Below are 21,674 nucleotides of genomic sequence, written 5' to 3'. Positions count from 1 at the left end.
TCCCGCAGGTGCACCCCCATAAGAAGCAGCTTCCTATGTTGGTGTACTGAGAAGAAGAGGAGCCCAGATCACTGACATTATTATTATTATTTCAGGTACTTATATATCGCCATCAATTTACGCAGCGCATTACATATATATTGTACATTCACATCAGTCCCTAACCCTCCAGGGGCGTACAATCTAAGGTCCCTAACTCACATCCATACATACACATACTAGGGCCAATTTAGACAGGAGCCAATTCACCTACCAGCATGTCTTTGGCGTGTGGAAGGAAACTGGAGTACCCGGAGGAAACCCACGCAGGCACAGGGAGAACATGCACACTCCAGGCAGGTGGTGCCGTGGTTGGGATTCGAACCAACGACTCTAGTACTGCCAGGTGGAAGTGCTAACCATTTAGCCACTGTACTGCCCTATGGGACCCCAGAAGAGGTGGTTTGGGGCTGCTCTGTGCAATACCATTGCACAGAGCATGTAAGTATAACATGTTTACATTAGTTATTATTAAAAAAAAAAGTTCAGTTTTAGGTATTTTTTTGTAGCCAAAATTGCTGATTTTGACAAGTGCAAAAAATGGAAAAAGTGGTTAAGTGAAACTCATTCAGTGCAATGACAGGGTCTCTTTAACAACTTCCCGCCATTAGGTCTTATACAGTGCTTGGAAGGCCCCCCTCTGTCCTTGCTGCTATTCTCAGGCTCTTCCGTTCCACTGGGGAGCCCAGGACTGCTGGAAATGTTTTGTCCAGCTGCCCAGAGAGAAGATAGAGGAACATCTGAGGTGATGTCTGCTCCCTAAGGAGACCTCTGGAGCAGACATCACCCATTTACTGCAGAGCTGCCCAATAGGAGACGGATGTCCCAGATGCATACCTCACTACTCTGGTGCTCCTGCTTTGGATACATCAATGCGCAGAATCTATGCCCTTCTGGTAAGCGCATCATTTTATCATTTGCTTGGAGCACCACTAAGAAGGATACGCTTACTGGCACTATTCACTATTCACAACACCGATTATATTGAATTATATTGGGACTTTATTTTCATTTATTTAGCGCTGCACTTTATTATTACTCAATCAGAGGCTATCACAGCGATCATGTGACCTGGAATCAGAAGTCCCAGGTCCTGATCGTTAGAAGGGGACCCGGGGCTCTCAGTGACACCCTGGTCTTTGTGCTGGGAGCGTGCTGTGTGGCACAAAGACAGGTACGCAAATATGCGGCCCCACGGAAAAAAGCCCTGTTCTGTGAGGCATATTTGTGTGACGTCGGCCTCAAGGGGTTAAATTTTTTTTTTAAAGTACCCCCATCCTTTGGGCAAATGCAAACGCGCACGTAGGTTCGGCATGCATATGTGAACGGTGATTGCACCATACAGGTGAGGTATTGCCATGAATGGCAGAGTGCGGGCAATAATTCTAGTGCTAGAGCTCACGTTTAACTCTTCACTGGAAAGGACCCTTTCACATAAATGTTCCGATCAGGTCAGCATGTCCGCTTTTCAGGAGGACCCAATCAGACTCTCTATTCTCCTCTATGGAGCGGTTAGTGTAAGCGGACAAGTGTTCGTTTACATCTACCTACCTCCAATCCGATCTGGGAGGGGATCTGTTCCCTTCTGTCTGGGTGGATCAAATTTACATCTGACTGCCCATAGTGAAGAGTTGCCTTGGTCTGTGTCTGCTCTGCATAAGCTGATCAGACAAGGACCTGTTATCTGCCTGCTCAGTGGGGGATCAGCAAACAGACCCCCCACTGAGCAAGCAGATCTCAAGCAGTGTCCCCCCCCCTGTGAGAAAGGGGACTGACCTGTAATGGCTTTTAAAGTGTTGTCTATGGATAACTGTAGGTACCGTAGTTGTCGCCATTCCATGCGTGTACGCAGTTTTAACTCGACACGTTTGGTATCTATTTACTCTGCAAAACATCATCTTTTTTATTTTACCATTTAGGTATATACAGTACTGTGTGCATTCAATTCATTTAACTTTATCTTTTCCTGAAATTTTCATTTGATAAAAAGTGCAAATGTCATGTGACATAAGAAATTGCAGCAGCCACTATTTTATTCTGCAGGGCCAGCCCTTCTTTACCAGGCCAATTTTCAGCGCTGTCGCACTTTGATTGACAATGCAAGATTGTACCCATATAAAATTTTTATCATTTTTTCTCACACATAGAGCTTTCTTTTGGCGGTATTTAATCACCGCTGGGTGCTTTACTATTTGCACTATAAACAAAAAAATTGCAAAAAATTTGAAAATTTTTTTTTTTCCTTTGTTTCTATTATAAAGTTTTCCAAACAGGGAATTTTTCTCCTTCACTGATGTGTGTTGATGAGGCAGCACTGATGGGCACTGATAGGCGGCACTGATAGGCAGCACTGATGGGCACTGATAGGCAGCACTGATAGGCGGCACTAATGTGGTGGCACGGATAGGCGGCACTAATGAGGTGGCACGGATAGGGGGCACTGATAGGCAGCACTAATGAGGTGGCACAGATAGGTGGCACTGATAGGCAGCACTAATGAGGTGGCACGGATAGGCGGCACTAATAGGCAGCACTGATGATGGGTACTGATAGACAGCACTGATAGGTGGCACTGACTGGCATCACTGCTGGGCACTGACTGGCAAAACCGCTGGGCACTGACTGGCAGCACTGCATTGATGGGCACAGGTGGGTGGCACTGCTGGGCACAGGTGGGTGGCACCGATCATCAGGGCACTGATCATCAGTGCCCTGATGATCGGTGCCGATCCCTGCTCTGACAACTGCCAGTTCTCAGCAGTACTTTCCTCACAATCTGACAGCGTGAGGAAAGTGCAGCCGAGAACCGGCAATTGCATTTCCCGGTGATCAGCATGTCATTGGACACGGCTGATCACGTGGTAAAAGGCCGCTGTGATTGGCAGAGATCGGAGATCGCCGGGTGCGCGCCCCCGGGGGCGCGCAGAAGAGCACGTTCTGGGAGGACAACATATGACGCCATCCCAGAACTGGCCGGACGCAGTGTAGCCGTCATTCAGGAATCTGCGGTTGTTAAGTAGTTAAGAAAATATATATTGTGTGGGGGCTCTAAGCAACTATTAGCAGAAAAATGTAGATTTTTTTAATACATATATGTGAGAAATGTCAAAACTTTTGAGACTCATTTTGGAGGTGTTATAATCCCAGTCGGGTTGTTTTACTATCTGTCTGTGTCCAAAGGGAGATTTCCCTTCACTTCCTGTCCCATAGGGGAGATTTTCCTTCACTTCCTGCCCCATAGGGGAGATTTCCTTTCACATCCTGTCCAATAATGGAGATTTCCCTTCACTTCCTGTCCCAGAGAGATTTCCCTTAACATCCTGTCCCATGGGGGAGAATTTCCTTCACTTCTTGTCCCAGAGGGGAAATTTCCCTTCACATCCTGTCCCGGGGGAAGATTTCCCTTCACATCCTGTCCCAGGGGGAAGATTTCCCTTCACATCCTGTCCCAGAGGGGAGATTTTCCTTTACATCCTGTCCCATAGGGGAGACTTCCCTTCATTACCTGCCCCTCAGGGGGATTTCCCTTCACTTCTTGTTCCAAAGGGATTTCCTTTCACTTCCTGTTCCAAAGGGGAGATTTCATTTCACTTCCTGTTCCAGTGGAGAGATTTCTCTTCACTACCTGTCCCAGAAAGGATATTTCCCTTTGCATCCAGTCCCATAAGAGAGATTTCCCTTTGCATCATGTCCCATAGGGGAGATTTCACTTCCTGTCCCAGAGGGGAGAATTCCCTTCACTTCCTGTCCAGAGAGATTTCCCTTCAAATTCTCTCCCAGATGGGAGATTTTCCTTTGCATTCTGTCCCATAGGGGAGATTTCCGTTCATTTCCTGTCCCAGAGGGGAGATTTCCCTTCATTTCCTGTCCCAGAGGGGAGATTTCCCTTTCTTTTCCTGTCCCAGAGGGGAGATTTCCAGGAAGTGAGAGGAAATCCCCATTGGAAGCCTTCCCCTTACTGTTGTGGTATGTGTGGTGTTCTTGCACTGTATGTGAAGCAGAGATGGTCTGTGTATTCGGGATAAACCTGACCCCGCCCGGGTCTCCCTTCCCTCTCAGACGGGACTGGATGGTGAACAGAGCGGACGGACTATATACTGAACGGGGAGCCCGTCCAACGCTCGGCTCAGGACCGCCTTCTAGAAGAGCACAGCGATTTCTCGCGCTTATTGGCGGACCTCACGCCACAGTAGGCGGGGTTATAGAGAAGTAGGCGGATTATAGAGAGCAGGAAAACGGTTGGCTAGTAGAATGCTCGGAGGAGCCCAGGCGAGATGAGTTACTGAGCATGCGTAACGCAACCAAGGTTTCTATTGGGAGTTGAGACTACTCTTCCCATAATGCAGTACGGCAGGCGGCTGCTCTGGATTGGAGGAATTTAAAAAGAGTCGGTGGCGGCAGCGGGTGAATGGTGGCTGGCGGTCCCGGGGGCCTAGTGAGGAGAGTCAGTGCCTTGTCTTCGTGTACAGCGGTGAGCCCAGCTATGTGTGTGACAATGGTTGTGTCTTCAATGGTCTGTGCGGGAAGGAGGACTACAGGTCCCAGAATGGCCGGACTCTTTTCAGCTGTTGCTCTGGTTTGGGGTGTTGTGGTCAGCAGATAGGTGTCATAGCCCCTCCCCCAGTCCTGTGTATGGAGGTGTCCCCTGTGTGCATCCCCCCCCCACACCCATCACTGGGGACACTCCATACGGAGGAGGGGATAGGTAGAGCCCAGCACTTCCACACTTTTTTCCTTTTCATCCTGTGCCAGATTTTACATCACTTCCTGGCCCAGAGGGAGCCAGGCCCCAGCACTCTGTATAGGAATGTAGGCCTAAAGGCAGCTCTCTGTTTTGTCTTAGACAAAACCTGTCCAGATTTTATTGCAGTCTGTGTCCCCGTCAGGGAGATCCATCCTCTGTCTCCTGTTTACTATTATCAGCAAAAGTAAGAAAACCCCAAATTTTGGGTTGTCACTTGAACAGGTAATAGTGGGTAAATCTACCAATGGGGACACTAGTTCTGGTAACAACCCCAGCAGAAGGGATTTCCTGTTTTGGCCATGGGACAGGAAGTGAAGGGAAATCTCCCCAATGGGACACAGATGGCTTAAAAAAAAAATAAAAAAAGCTTGACGGGCTATAATCATCTATTAGCCACTTTTCCTCCAGAAGGTTTTATTGTTTTTATGACTTGGGCATTTTCTTGCTATTCAGCACTGCACTGCTTTAACTGCAATTGCGCAGTCATGCAACACTGTATTCAAATGGAATTTCTATAATTATTTTCACACATAGAGCTTTCTTTTGGTGGTATTTGGTCGTCGTTCGGGTTTTTTTTTTTCGTTTTTTTTACTTTTTAACCATTAGCCTTCCGGCCAATGGCCGTTTGGCGGCTTCAAATGTGTTGCTGCATTCCGGGTGCACGCCATTGCGCAGTTTGCGCTAATGCGGAGCGGCGCAGCGGCGCGATCTGTCACCGGCTGTGCACCTCGGACACGGCCGATGACAGATCCGAGTACTGGCTCCCGTTGCTGGTACCATGTGGCCGGTCGCAGCAGGTCACATGACAGTTGTATACAATGGATGGCTTCGTTCATGCCATCCGTTGTATACTGGTGCCTAGCTGTGGATGGTCACAGCTAATCACATGCACATGTCATGTGATTAGCTGTGGCCAAATCACAGCTAAGCACAAAAAAAAAAAAAGCTGAATGAATCGATTTCATTCAGGTAAATGCTTGCTTATAGCAAAGTAATTCTTTGCTATAAGCAAATTGTGTGTAAAAAAAAAAAAAAAAATACTGATCACTTCCCCAAAGTAGTACAATGTTACTATGGTAACATTGTATTACTTTGGTCATAGTAAAATATGAAAAAAAAATCTTAAAAAAAATAAAAAAAAATCTAATTAAAAATAAAAAAAAATATATATATATTTTTTTCATACTGTCACCAGTCAGTGTCCCTGTTCACCGCCATGCCAGTTATATGATGACGCTGTACTGCACTGGTGACAGTATGTAAAAAATAAAAAAATAGTGAAAATAATTTTTTTAATTTTTTCATTTTCTGAAAAATTATGACAAAAAAATACAACTTCAAAAAACTCACCATGCCTCTTATGAAGTACGTCGGACTGTCTACTCTGCAAAAAGGGGTCATTTGGGGATATCTGTACTATTCTGACATTCTTGGACCTCAAGAAATTAGATTGGCTGTCAGTACTTCAGGATTGATCAATATTCAGATCTATACCATAGTTTGTGAACTCTATAACTTTCCTGCAAACTAAATAATACATCCTAATTTGGGTTATTTTCACCAAAGACATGTAGCAGAATACATCTCGGCCTAAATTTATGAAGGACAATTATTTATTTGTAAACTTTTATAACCGAAACAAAGAAAAATGTGGGTTTTTTTTTCAACATTTTTGGTCTTTTTTTTGTTAATTTAGCAAAAAATAAAAACCCCAGCGGTGATTAAATGCCACCAAAAGAAAGCTCTAGTTGTGTGAAGAAAATGATAAAATTTTAGTTTGGGTACAATGTTGTATGACCGCGCAATTGTCATTCAAAGCGTGAGAGCGCTGAAACATGAAAAATGTTTTGGGCAGGAAGGTGTAAAATTGCATGGTATTGAAATGGTTAATAAATGAAAAAAGACCAGACATTTTGAAGAAAATACTCTGTTATAAAACCTATCCAATAACAAAAAAACAAATTAAGTCATAAGTGTATTTTGCTACGTCTTTGGTAAATAAAAAACCTAAATTCCAGTGAGTGCGTATTGATCGGTTTGCATGAAACTTATACTGTCTACAAGCTAAGGTATATATTCTGGAATTATTTATTTTACTATATATACTAGTAATGGTGGTTATCAGCGACCTATAATGGGACTGTGGGGCGGGCAATCTGGCACTGGGTGGGAACGGACATCTCTAGTGACACTACTACAATGGTCAGTGATACTTTTCACAGTCCTAATGACATTGGCTGGGAAGGAGTTACCAGCCAGGGGCAATCAAAGGGTTAACTGTGTGCCTAACAATGTGTAAGGTGTGCTACTTTTACGAATTGATGTTACTGATTATCTGCCTGCTTTACATGGAGGAAAAAAAATTGTCACATCGCTGCTGTCTGTAGAGAACCTATAGATGTGCGGCCTATTGCATTAGGGTATGCACCCCAAAGCTCAAACACACGCATGCATGTGTGTGTATGTACGTACAGTTAGGTCCTTATATATTTGGACACAGCACACATTTTTTAGTTTTTTTTTTCTTCAGGTATTTACCAAAACATATGCAAGCTCTAGTTATATAATGGATAGGGGCTGAAAGTGCACACTCTCAGGTTTAATTTGAGGGTATGACGTGAGTGACTTTGGGTGGGGGGCCCATGGAACACAGCCCCCTTTGGAGAGGCGGGGAGACCCCTGTCTCAGCTCCCCATATCTCTCCTATGTGTAAGTCACCCTGTGCCTGTTAGGGGTACAGGGTGGAATGTCCTGGTATTGTGTAGACATGTATAGGTGGGGTGTGGGGTTGTTCATTGTTTACTGCCATGTGGTGCATCACAGTGTGTCTTGCTTGGGAGCAAACTATTATGGGATGTATGTGTTTGTGTATTGGCTTGGTGGGGGGTGTCTGCTGATGTCTCTGGTTGAAATATTTGGTTGGCCACGCCCTGTGTCCATATGCAGGGAGGGGGGTTGTTCCCCTGAATGTATATATCTTGTATCTGTGTTTAAAATAAAGCAGTCTATTTCTGTTTTATAAAAGTCTGGTGCTGTCTCGTCTTGTATGGCCAGCGGTGGTGTCCGTGAATCTGTGTTCGGACAGGGAAGCAGGAGTGTAACGGAAATACCCTAGTGCAGTCAGGGTCCGGTACCGTTACAGAGGGTATGTACATCCAAATCCGAGGAAGGGTTTAGGAATTACAGCTCTTAAGAGTAGTCATCCCCCCTTTTTCAAGGCATCCACAAAACGCAGCAATACTCACGCATGCACAGTGGGCACCTAGCTGGGAAGCCGCAAGCTGTCACAGCCGGTTGCCTATGCATAAGATGCTGGCGAGAGAGGACAGCCGGTGAATCTGGCTGCGGTGAGGATACCATGGGATCGAGGGACAGGTGAGTAGCTGTGTTTGTGTTTTTTTTTTTTTTTTTTTTTTTTTGTTATTTGTTGTTTTTATTTATTTTCTTTAAGTCAGCAGCTACAGTTTTTGAGGGAAGAGTTTGATGGATCGTAGGATGGCTGCAGTGGTGATCCTGCTGGATAGACGCACATTCCTGGTCAGGGAGGTGTGCTGTTAGTGTGGGAGTGTATGGAGGAAACATCTGGTAAATATTTATGGTGGAGGAATACCAGAGGTTCCTGTGGCATGCACAAGGTAGTATACATGGCAATAATTCTGCTTTATCAAGTACAATGGTAATAATGTGGCTTTAGGGCTCATTCACACCAGACCAAATGCTGAAAGGGGGAGGGCAGGTGTATGTTGGTGAGGGGCCACCTCCCAGTGACCCTTTAGGCCTCATTCACACCAGTGTACTACAGCATAAGCCCACGCCTGGGCTGTGTTCACCCAAATGATGCACAAGTTCTCCATTCAGGCAGTCCCATTGGCAACAATAGTGATGTAGCCGCTGCTTCCATTTTGACATTGGTGCAGGTGCACAGTTCTGAATGCAGACCGTGTGCATTTGGTGCTGTGCACCCACACTGATGTTACATTGAGAACAATGGCTGTGTCTCTACACCTGCAGCATCCAAATTGACATCAATGGGACTGTCTTCACAGGGATGCAAGGAGAACCTGTGCATTACCATACAAGTGTACGCTGTAGTACACCAATATTACATGGCACTAAACATAAAACGGAACTTGACCCATAACAACTTGATAATAAAGAATGTTCTTTAGCATGGAACATACATTCCACATTAATTATGCTGCCAAAATGATTTTGTGCTGTAAATTGCCTCCAGCAGTGTTCCTGTTTCTTCTTGCTAGAGGCGGACATTTTGATTAAGCTCAGAGCCCCTGAGCAGCAGTAAATCAAAGCAGAACTAAACCCATTAATTTATCGGTTTCCAAAGACTGTTACATTCCTGGAATGCCAGGATTGCTAACTGTCACATTTGCTTGTGTCCTCAACCAAACTGTCAAACCATCAAACAGCTGGTCTCATAACTGATCACATGTGCAGCAGCACCATGGCTGTTGCAGATCAAGCAGAAGCAGCTTCCTTGGCTGTAAAGGATAGGAGGGTTTAATTCAGCCTTAGGCCATGTTCACACCATAGTGCAGAGGCCTCAGTTTGTCTGCTTGCGTAGTGCAAGGGTGCAAAGAAAACAATTCTCTATGTGCCCTGTTCACACTGCAACACTAGCATTACGTTGTAACGGATCCGGACCCCGACTGCACTAGGGTATTTCCGTTAGATTTCCGCTTTCCTGTCCAAACACAGATCCACGGTGTTAGATAATGAGTTTATGTGAAATCTCCATTAATGGATGTAAATGGTGTTGTAATTGCAAGTATTTTTTGGTTAGATGGAAATGTACAGTATTTGGGCCGTTGAGTGTTTTGCAGCATCAAGGCTTTCTGGCATCCATGCTGGTATAGATGTATATAGTTTTCCACTGTAGAAGTTCTGGACTTTTGTTGTCCCCTTAGCATATCTCACATGAGTGGTAAACAGCAGCCTCCTTTGAACTTCCAATCAGGCTGTGCCCAATATACATTGGCTAGGTACAGTGTCCAATTGGTGAGCATTATATTAGCCACAGTACAGACAGGAGGGGGGGGATATAAGGCCTGGTCACCCATTCTCAGCATCCATTAGTCACCCTGTGCCCCTAAGAGACACAGGGTGACTTACACATAAGAGGGATATGGGGAGCTGAGACGGGTCTCCCCACTCCTCCAAAGGGGGCTGTGTTCCATGGGCCCCCCACCCAAGGTCACTCCCGTCACATACGTGCAGATTTTTTTTCTGCTCAGGAGCCTGAAAACGCGTAAAAAAAAAAAAAAACTTAAATGCAGATGAAAACTGATGTCTCTGCAATTGAAATCTGTGCGTTCTTTCTATCAGTTTTTCTGTATGTATGGTGGGAACGAGGCCTAAGGCTGTCAGCAGATCGGCCTCGACAAATTCAGCACAGTGCTTTAAAAATAGAGAACAGCTGAGCATGTGCAGAGCAGGATGAGACAGGGTATTACTGGATTCTAAGACGTATAGACACTTATTTTTAAATGTTTTGTTTCGCTATACCTGCAAAAGGGGCCAGTATGAAGTGACCTGGCAGGACTTTAAAGTTGTTATAGCCTGAAGGTTTTTTACCTTCATGCATTCTAGGGCAGACCACCCTCAGGAGTGAGCATTCATGAGTGCCCTCAGAGCAAGCAGCTCTGCATTTAGCAGGGGTAGGAACCAGGAGCATCTGTGGGGGACTCGAGAAGAGAAGGGTTAGCTGTGTACAAAACCATTGCATAGAACAGGTAAGTATGCCATGTTTGTTATTTTAAATAAAAACAAATCTGAACCTTTAGTGTCACTTTAAAGTGTTCGCCTTTACAGAAACGCTGTACTTGCCTACCGCAATCCTGAGCTGCCAGTGTTCCTGCAAGCCCCTCCGCCGATCCAGGCATTTTGAATCTGTTTTTTTTTTTCTCCTCTCAGTCCAGCGCTGCAAGGATGGCCAGGTGGATCCCGATTGCTCAGCACAATGTATGTGACAGTGCTGACCAATTAGAATTTTACAAGCAGAAAATGACATTTCTGTGAGCATTCTGTACAATAACTGTGTACAGAAGCTGCAGATTGAAAAGGATGGTTTTTAATAACATTACAGTATGGCTTGTGTTGCAATTGATTTTTTTTTTTTTCTCATTAAAGTGGAGTTACCCTTTAAGCAGCTTTGCACTGCAGGCCAAGCTGAGAAAAACAGTGGTGTTACCTACTTGGCTGTACTTTGTGCTAGTGGTGTGTAAATAACAAGAATGACTAAGCAGGTAAAAAAAAAGTTTGCATAACTGTATTTCAATGGTGTATTTAGCTATTTACATGCTTTGTGTCGTAGATGGGATATCAAACCCATATTGTAGTCTAGTCCAGACTATGGGGATATCCAACCACATATTGTAGTTTAGTCCAGACTATGGGGATATCCAACCACATATTGTAGTTTAGTCCAGACTATGGGATATCCAACCACATATTGTAGTTTAGTCCAGACTATGGGATATCCAACCACATATTGTAGTTTAGTCCAGACTATGGGATATCCAACTACATATTGTAGTTTAGTCCAGACTATGGGATATCCAACCACATATTGTAGTTTAGTCCAGACTATGGGATATCCAACCACATATTGTAGTTTAGTCCAGACTATGGGATATCCAACCACATATTGTAGTTTAGTCCAGACTATGGGATATCCAACCACATATTGTAGTTTAGTCCAGACTATGGGATATCCAACCACATATTGTAGTTTAGTCCAGACTATGGGATATCAAACCATATATTGTAGTTTAGTCCAGACTATGGGATATCCAACTACATATTGTAGTTTAGTCCAGACTATGGGATATCCAACCACATATTGTAGTTTAGTCCACACTACAGGAATGCATGTCTTAACAGAACTGCTTTTATAACCAATCGTAGAGGTAGTTAGTTCACTCTGGCAGGTGGTGAGAACTACAGAATGTGTTCTTGATCACCAGGTACCTGTGTACCAAGCTAACACCATTGCTCCGTATAAAAGCAGTGCATTGAGCTAAACCACATCACACATACCAACGCACATCACACGCACCAAAACACAACAAAGCATTTGAGTTGAGCAGCACAGCACTGGATGCAAGCATCCACTTTAGTTTGCACTGTGGTCTCCCCTTGTTATACTGTATGGACGTCCATGCAAGACTGTCATCTAAAAATGTTCAAGACTCCTAACAAGAATATGAAGTTGATCTAATTTATGATGCTCTAAAATCAGCCTGTATGTGTGATAATGGAGTCTGTTAAATTTCAGGGCATATGGTGCCATTTGGTTTTGCCCATATTAAAAAAATGTTTTCCTTCTAATTCTCCTTATGTTTAGGAAGTATGAAGCCAAGTGAAGATCCACATCCTCATTCAAGGCCATCGTATCTTGGGGTCGGAATAACTTATCCAGAAAGAGATGAACCACAAGAGACTGATGATATCAGAGCAAATCTGTCAGAGAAGTTTTTATTGATTGGAGATGCTGAATGTGACACTACCCAGGTGAGACAAAAACCAAACCATGTTTTCATATAATGCCTTAAAGCGGAGCTCCACCCAAAAGGGGAAGTTCCTCTTTAAAGACTGGTCCCCTGCTCCCCATTAAGGAGTGAGTGCCTGAAATTAACAGGTTCCCACTTCTGCTGCGATCGCCATGGCGATCAAAAGAGGAAGTTGTCCTTGTACCCTCCCTCCCTGTAGTCTTCTGGCACACGTGACAGGTCCCAGAAGACTTGCGGGACCATTCAGGAAGCGCAGCGCTACTCGCACATGCGCAGTGGGCACCCGGCTGTGAAGCCGCAACCTGTCACAGCTGGGTGCCCATACTGTAGATGTCGGCTCCTGGAACACCAGACTGCTGGGGAAATGGGTTGCGGGGAGGAGTCTGTGGGATTGTGGGACAGGTGAGTGGCTGTTTTTTTAAAAGTTAGCAGCTACAGTTTTTGTAGCTGACGACTTTTATTTTTTTCACAGTTTGACTGGAACTCCGCTTTATGCACTTCAAGTGAGAGTCGTCATTATCCTTTTCACTTGGCATTGCTGTTCAATTGACTGAAAGATCTATAATTTAAATAGATTTTGTCATTTTGCCCTTTCAGGGAGAAAGTGGTAATCTCTTGGTAGCCAACCTTTATTCCATTATTACTTTGCTTCATATTGCCTCCCTGCTGCTCTTTCCTCTGCCGTAGCCACTCAAAAATTCTCAGCACTTTCGGGGCAAAGAGAAAAATTTGACCTCATTAAGCAGTGCTTTGCCGTCAGTGGCCAGTTGCCAGGACTAAACACTGTCAAATGATGGAGGCAATTGGCTATATAAACCCATGTGTAAGCTCCAACACACAGCTCACACAGCTTATTTGGTGGTTGCTGTGATTGAGGAAGAAGTGCTGTGAAGGCAAGTATAAATACGTAAGGGGTTTGGGTCTAATACTGTCAATGAGCAAGGGCACCTTTTTAAAGGATAGGTTCACCTTTAGGAACATGTTAAATGTTCAACCTGTTTTTAGGGTGACAGCTAGCGTGGGATCTTCTCTTCCCCCATTCCCCCCCCCTCCTCTGCTTGCTGTCTCTTTTTAAAAATAAATAAAAACATGGCTGTGCGGAGTTCCACCTTCCTGCCCACTTCATTTACAGAGTTATGTGAATGGAGAAGACTCAAGTACCGACAGTCTTTGCGGCTGTCGGCTTGTAGTTCTGAATGAGCTACCAAGGTGCTGTTGAGCGCTCCGGCAGTTCATTTTCTCTTCCTATCAGTGTGTATCTGCCTGCCCATACGAGGTAAAAGCAGACAGATACGCTGACAAGTTTGCTGGAGTGCTGCATAGCACTTGAGATCTGCTGATCGCGGGTGCAATGCCTTAATAAATGCAAGTTTTTATTTACCTGCAAAATGATGTATGTATTCTATTTTTATGTACGCTTATCCTTTTAACCACCTCCCGCCCGGCCATTGTATATAAACGTCCAGACGGTGGCAGTGCCGGGTTGGGTGGCTGTTTATAAACGGCCTCCTCTGCCCCCTGCTTGTGCGCGCTCCCTGGTAGCGCGCAGCACCGTGACCTGGTGCCCGCTGTGGTCTCCGGACACAGTGGAACACTGATCGTCGTACGGGACCTCTGCGAGGTCCTGATCATGTGATCACTGATTGGCCAATCAGTGATCACATGCAGAGTAGTAAGCAAGATGTCACTTCTGACATCATTGCTTACTACGTGTGAAATCTGTGAAAGATCACAGAGGTCACATGGTACAAGACTATTCAGAACAACCTTGTACCATGTGACAAGCTATGATCAATCAGAGCTCACACAGTATTTCTCAATGGCTGCAAGAATGCAGCCAGAGAGGAGGAGAAATGATTGCTTTTACACCCATAAAGTCTGTAAAAGCAATCGGTGTAAAATAAAAAAAAATCTTCATCACCCCCAAGTAGTAGTGTCACCATGGTGACACTGTACTGCTAGGGTGACAGTATGTAAAAAAAAAAAAATAACTAAATAAATAATACAAAAAAAGTTAAAGTATAATTTTTGGTTATAAACTAATTTGGGTTTTTTTTTTTTTTTTTTTTTTTTTTTTTTACTAAAAAGTTAACTGAATACATTTTACCAAGATTTATGATGAAATATTATTTATTTGCAAAATTTTATAAGAAAAACTTTTTTTTTTTTTTTCTTCTCCAAAATTTTTGGACTTTTTCATTTATATAGCAAAACAATAAAATCCCAGTGGTGAATAAATAGCACCAAAATAGTTTTCCCTCTCAAAAAATGCTAAAATTCATATGGGTACAGTCTTGCATGACCGCGCAATTGTCATTCAAAGTGTGATGGCGCTGAAAGCTGAAAAGTGGCCTGGGCAGGAAGGGGGTAAAAGTGTCCGGACTTGAAGTGGTTAAGTGTATGTAAAGGCAAAAACATATATTTTTTTTCTTATTTTGTATTGCATTGGGAAGGCTATTATTCCTGCCAGGTTTTTATTGCTCCGTGTCCCTACTGGAAAGATTCACACTCTGTCTTGCTGAGACTGAACGTGATACAAAATTAACTTTGTTGTCACCAGAAAAGAGTAAATCATCCAATTGGGGACAAATGTCCAAGTGACAACTGTCTAAAATGGGTTATCCCTCACTGCTGGGAGAATGCGTTTCATTTCACGTTTCCCCAGGTCAGGAAATAAAGAGAAATTGCTCCAGCAGGACACAGGGAGAAAAAATAACCTTAGGCAAAGTGATGTATTTTTTTTTTTCCCTGCCATACTTGACTTTGGGGCTGTTGCCTCTGTGTTAGTGGGCACTGAAGTGTCACCTGGTTCCAGAGGCTTAGGAGAATGGCGAGTCAACCTTATGTGACGTAGTGATTGGCTGCTACACACAGTCACTAAGGAGGAGTTCGCATTATCCTCCATACCCAGAAGTATCATGTTTTTCTTTGGTTGAAGCAAAAGCAGGACTGGTGAGGGAGCACTGGTAGATGGGTATAACTAGGCCTAGCATGGGGTGCCCTTTACAAACCTTCTCTTTGCCCTTACTGGGAAAGATGACTGTCTCTTTAAACAAAAGTAAGGCCCTGTTTACAGATTGGCCCTAGGTTTCAAGGGGCTTCACTGGAAAACCATGGGCCTTTGCATATGAGCATTTGTCTGCTTTCGAATTCCCTTTCCTTATACAAGTCTATGTGATTGCTAAAGTGGCTTGATAAAGCTCAATGCATCTCATAAGCTAATCCTCAGAAGTAAGTTAAAGGATAAGTTCACCTTTTTATATTGAAAAAAAAAAAAACCCCAAAACATTGCATATCTTTTTTCAGGTTAAAAAAAATGGTTTTTGTTTTACACTGAAGCCTGTAGAGCATTGCACCCATGATCAGCAGATCGCTGGTGCAATGACAGGGTCCTGCAGACTCTGTACACTTTCTGCCTATACCTACAGTACAGGAAGTCAGTTACTGAATATACTGAATGTAATTATAAGTAGATAATATCAGCAGCCTTTACAGTTCATTGAGAACTACTACAAGCCATGAATTGCTGTGGCTGCCGGTACTTTTAGTTCAGTCAGTCGCAGAACTTATGGGCCCACTGTTTTTAAATTGTCCCAGCGGGTGTGGGGAGGAGATTCTCTGCCCACTGTCACGGGGGGCACTGGTTTTTGTATCCAGCCTTGCATTACTTCCCCCAAGAGCAAGTCACACACACTTCATAGGTATGATCAGAATCCGCACTCGCACCATAGTTTCTAAGCTTGTGAGGGGCACACTACAAAGTGTAAAACTGCCCTGGCACATCATGCAGCATTCACTCAGCACACCAAGAAATAATGGAATCCAACTGCACTGTTCTTGCACTGTCAAAACCTTTACTTTTATTATCACACAACACACAGGAGCATATTTCGTATGGTCATCACAATCTGCATAATAACACACCATCAATAGTAATGTAAGTATTACAGCATGAAATAAACACATCTTTTGACAGTGTCCCAGCATGGAATTAATACAGTATCAAAGTTAGGGGAAGGAAGAGACCTCATCGGACCACAGTGCACAGGAGATCGTGGCGAAGCCCAGAGCATGACTGACCGATGAGTCCATGCAGCTTCAGCAAAAATTTCAGCATCAGAGCGTCCCATTATGCGTTTGCTGGCTTCCCATCGTATCGTCTCCAGGCCTCTCCTAAATACCCCCGCTCAGTGCTTCTGGCCACAATCCCAGATTGGGCAGTGCCTCACCCGTTCCAAGCTGCTTTCTTTCAAATAACACTGAAAGGTTCTGTGAGGTAACAGAGTCACACCGTGTGTGTGTGTTTAAAAACCTATTCAGACTTCACAAAGTGCTTGTACTTCCACAGTCTTGTTTTATTAAAGTGGCTCTCAAGGCACAATGTTTTTCACTTTAATGTATTTTATGCACTGAGGTCAAAAACCTTCAGCATGCACCTCCTCCCGCCCCATTCCTTATACTTGCCTGAGCCTGTTTTTTGATCCAGCGATGTACATGAGCAGCACCTCTCTTGGATCTCTCTCCTTATTGGCTCCTGCTACTGTCACTCACAGCCAGTGAGGGAAGGTGGGAGTGGTGCTGAGCCGCACAGTGTGTCAAAGGACAGAGGTGGCTTGGGGACGAGCATGCACGAGTGCCTCCATAGCAAGCGGCTTGCTGTGGGGGGGGGAGGGCCAGGAGAAGGGGCTGGAGACCCAAGAAAAGGAGGATCTGGGCTGCTCTGTGCAAAAGCATTGCACAGAGCAGGTAAGTATGACCGGTTATTGTTTTTAAAAACAAAAAAAAAAAAATCTATTTTTACAATCTAGAAGTTTAAAAAAAAAAAAAAAGTTTTAGCAAGTTCAAAAGGTAAACATATTATGTACTTCAGACAGCTTTCTGGCTTGCTCAGAGATTTCATAAGATCGTCCTCTTACTTGCTACCCATTCCCTATTTGCCAATGAGCAATGACCTCTCAGGCTTTGATGGTTTTTCCATGTATTATTTCTTTGCCTGGTATACCAGTGGCCTTACCAGATTTACCAAACTCCAAGCAGGTCAGTGTATGCGCAAAATAACCTCATCTGCTCAGTGTTGGATGGGCTTATCCTTTACTTACCAGTAGGAATTTTCTGAAGGGGGGGGGGGTATGGAAAGAAAGCTGACTGCCTGGAGGAAATCCACATATACACTGTGGTATCATATGCAGAAATATAAAGTATTTTAAGGTGTCCCAGCATGTAAGGTCCTCTTTTTCGTTTCAGAAAAGCACAGTAGAGTCTAAAGAACATATGCATGTATATCTTCGTGTGCGACCTTTTACTGCTTCCGAGATTGAGCAAAATGAGTCACAGGTGAGTGATGCAATGCACAGGTTGGTGAATGTAAACAGCACCTGCATATATACATGTTTAAAATGTAAACATTTTAAATGGATTCTGTACTTGGAGAAATATAGAGACAGTCATTACTAACCAACTTTTGAAAGATAGTCACCTTAAATTATTATCCTTGAACATGCAGCAAGCAAATTTAGGCCTCATTCACACTGGCACTTTCAAAACTTGAGGTTATGTCTGCATCCAGGATCCGATCAGACATTAAACACAGGTAAATGCAGCTAAACCGGTTTAAAACCAGAGACATCTATACCAGGGGTGTCTAACCTTTTGACATTCCTGGGCCACATTGGAGGACAAAAAAAGAGTCTTGGGCCACACATAAAATACACTAATAATAAGGATAGCTGATGAGCAGTTCCTCCTGCAGCTATCAGCAGATAGGTGTGGCTGCCATCTCCGTTCACTATATTGAGTCTCCGGCTTCCGCAGGAATTCTCAGATCTCTGCACAGTCAGCGATTACCTGCGATAAACACTTCTGAACGCAGACAAAGTGTGTCCAGCAGTGGTCACCACATGTAATCGCTGGCTGTGCAGAGAGACTTGCGAATAGATGTGGCCATGGCGACCTGCCATTATAGGGAACGGGCCAGCGGCCACATCTACCTGCTGAGAGCTGCAGAAGGGACCACCGCTACAATTCGCACCGCCCCTAATTGCTGGTGTGAATGTAGCCTGTGCATGTGCTGTGTGGGAAGGTAGAGGGGGGGGGGTGTGGGCAAAGGGGTGCAAGTGAAATGGGGTGGCGCAGCCCACCCCAGCACTCCTCTAGATCCGGCCATGCAGCATTTACTTACCAGGCGCCCCTGCATTCCTTGCTGCCTGTTCTATTGCAAACAAGGCAACCCCAGCATCCCTCCAGATGTACATTTGCCTGGCTTGCCAATGCAGGCGCCTGCTATGCTTGCAGGGCATCCCTGGAGTCCCTACAGATGTATATAGCCTGGGATGTCTGTTTGCCACCACGGCTGCTGTGCTCTGTTTGCATGGCATCCCCGGTGTCAGAGCCTCATGCTAAACTCTTTGGGGCTGCGGGTTGCACACCCCTGATTTAAATGCAGGCAAATCTCATTTGAGAGGCATACAAATTGTTTATAATTCTCAGATGACTTCCGTGTTTAAAAGAGCTAGATACAGGACTGCAGTGTGAATGAAGCCTTAGTTATGTCAGATCTGCATTCCAGAATAGTGAATTATAAGTTACTGTTACCAATGGATAAGTGAGATGGCTGAAATCCAGGAGAGTTCAACAATGTCAACCTCTATGCTTTCTCAAAAGAAATGTCTGTATTCTGAACTTTACCTTCTAATATAATATAATGGGTTGTTTATTTTTCTCTTTAAGGATTGTGTCAGTATCCCAGATGCCTGCAGTGTCCTAGTGAAGGCGCCACACAATTCCCAGGCTAGTCGGCTAAGCGAGAAAGGCTCAGTGGTTCAGAAGTTCACCTTTACTCGTGTAAGAATTGGATGAAGTCTGCAGTGTCAGATTTATATCTTCTGCTAAAAATAGTGTTTAATAAAGGCACGGTACCTTGTAGTAATCCATAGCATCCATTCTATAAATCCAGAACTGTCCTTTCTACAGTGGGGCAAAAAAAGTATTTAGTCGGCCACCAATTGTGCAAGTTCTCCCACTTAAAAAGATGAGAGAGGCCTGTAATTGGCATCATAGGTAGACCTCAACAATGAGAAAAAAAAATCCAGACAATCACATTGGCTGATTTGGAAAGAATTTATTTGCAAATTATGGTGGAAAAAAGGTATTTGGTCATCTATAAACAAGCAAGATTTCTGGCTCTCACAGACCTGTACCTTCTTCTTCAAGAGGCTCCTCTGTCCTGCACTCATTACCTGTATCAATGGCACCTGTTTGAGGTTGTGGACAGGTGTCTTTTATACTGATAACAAGTTTAAACAGTCACACTCCACTATGGTGAAGACCAAAGAGCTGTTGAATGACACCAGAAACAAAATTGTAGACCTGCACCAGGCTGGGAAGACTGAATCTGCAATAGGCAAGCAGATTGGTGTGAACAGATCAACTGTGGGAGCAATAATTAGAAAATGGAAGACATACAAGACCACTGATAATCTCCCTCGATCTGGGTCTCCACACAAGATCTCACCCCGTGGGGTCAAAATGATCACAAGAACGGTGAGCAAAAATCCCAGGACCACACGGGGGGGACCTAGTGAATGACCTGCAGAGAGCTGGGACCAACGTAACAAAGGCTACCATCAGTAACACACTACGCCGCCAGGGACTCAGATCCTGCAGTGCCAGACGTGTCCCCCTGCTTAAGCCAGTACATGTCCGGGCCCATCTGAAGTTTGCTAGAGAGCATTTGGATGATCCAGAAGAGGACTGGGAGAATGTCATATGGTCAGATGAAACCAAAAAAGAACTGTTTGGTAGAAAGACAACTCGTCGTGTTTGGAGGAGAGAGAATGCTGAGTTGCATCCAAAGAACACCATACCTACTATGAAGCATGGGGGTGGCAACATCATGCTTTGGGGCTGTTTCTCCACAAAGGGACCAGGACGACTGATCCATGTACAGGACAGAATGAATGGGGCCATGTATCGTGAGATTTTGAGTGCAAACCTCCTTCCATCAGCAAGGGCATTGATGAAACGTGGCTGGGTCTTCCAACATGACAATGATCCCAAACATACCGCCCGGGCAACGAAGGAGTGGCTTTGTAAGAAGCATTTCAAGGTCCTGGAGTGGCCTAGCCAGTCTCCAGATCTCAACCCCATAGAAAACCTTTGGAGGGAGTTGAAAGTCCGTGTTGCCCAGCGACAGCCCCAAAACATCACTGCTCTAGAGGAGATCTGCATGGAGGAATGGGCCAACATACCAGCAACAGTGTGTGCCAACCTTGTGAAGACTTACAGGAAACGTTTGACCTCTGTCATTGCCAAAAAAGGATATATAACAAAGTATTGAGATGAACTTTTGATATTGACCAAATACTTCTTTTCCACCATAATTTGCAAATAAATTCTTTCCAAATCAGCCAATGTGATTGTCTGGATTTGTTTTCTCATTTTGTCTCTCATAGTTGAGGTCTACCTATGATGCCAATTACAGGCCTCTCTCATCTTTTTAAGTGGGAGAACTTGCACAATTGGTGGCTGACTAAATACTTTTTTGCCCCACTATATATGGCTTACTTCACCTCACAATAGCTATTGTCTGTGTGTGTCTTTTTATTCAGATATTCCTGTCACTTTGACAAAAAAAAGCTATTGATGGATGTAGACTACAAGCACCTAGAAGTGCCTGGTACTTCCTTACCGTGTTAACCCTCCCCCAATACATTATTATCCTCACTGGTTGACAGGAATGTGTGGGATGCTGAAGGTGGTGAGGGGTGAGAATTTTCACACTGAGTGGATGCCAAAGCTTTGCACAGTCAGGCTTAACATTGGCAGTCTGATTGGCTGATTGCTGCTGCAAGTATATAGGTACACCTTTAGGCATCTGCCCTTTTTTACACCAATTCATTTTTCTTACACAGGTTAGTCAACATAGGAGGGGGCAGCATTTTTAAGACTAGTTAGATTTATCTCAGAATTCTACTTTTAACTTTAATTTCATATCAGAGAAATTGACTGCTTCCAAGCTCTAGCACTAGATTAATATAATCACCCAAGTCAGCGCTATAGACATCTAGTAGCCCAAACAAATATTAATATAATGTGCAATCGTGCTGCAGCCTTCAAATCAATATACCCCAAAAATGTAACACAATAACACAATAAAAAAAGGTGCTGTGAACATAAAATGTGCATTATATCAAACACCACTGAAAACCAAACTGACCAGGTGTATGACAACTAAAGCTTAAACCATCCTGCCACAGGTCTAAAACAATTCAAAAGTTCAGCTTTTCCACTGTGAATAAAAAGTGCTCAAATAAAGAATAGTCCATACTCCAGCAGTTTAAATAAACTTCCCAAAATAGTTCAAT

General features: G+C 44.0%; 1 protein-coding gene across 4 annotated transcripts in view; it reads left to right on the top strand.

Moving 5' to 3' along the window:
• The first annotated feature begins 4,296 nt into the window (after positions 1–4,296).
• KIF20B (kinesin family member 20B) overlaps positions 4,297–21,674 on the top strand; it is a 126,526-nt gene continuing 109,148 nt past the window's right edge. For 2 of the 4 annotated variants that reach the window (XM_089692768.1, XM_089692767.1), the window contains exons 1-4: positions 4,299–4,510; positions 12,147–12,313; positions 17,557–17,646; positions 19,039–19,152. In XM_089692768.1, the coding sequence (XP_089548894.1) occupies positions 12,152–12,313; positions 17,557–17,646; positions 19,039–19,152 (366 nt within the window). In that variant the 5' untranslated portion in view covers positions 4,299–4,510; positions 12,147–12,151. Of the gene's footprint in view, positions 4,511–12,146; positions 12,314–17,556; positions 17,647–19,038; positions 19,153–21,674 lie in introns of all 4 variants that reach the window. The other 2 variants (XM_089692770.1, XM_089692769.1) reach the window with 2 other exon arrangements.

The sequence above is a fragment of the Staurois parvus genome, unplaced genomic scaffold, assembly GCF_062004578.1.
Source record: "Staurois parvus isolate SC_StPar_1 unplaced genomic scaffold, SC_StPar_1.0 ptg000604l, whole genome shotgun sequence".
Classification (NCBI taxonomy): Eukaryota; Metazoa; Chordata; class Amphibia; order Anura; family Ranidae; genus Staurois; species Staurois parvus.
Note: the sequence above shows the minus strand (reverse complement) of the source record. Positions and strands in the feature narration are given on the sequence as shown.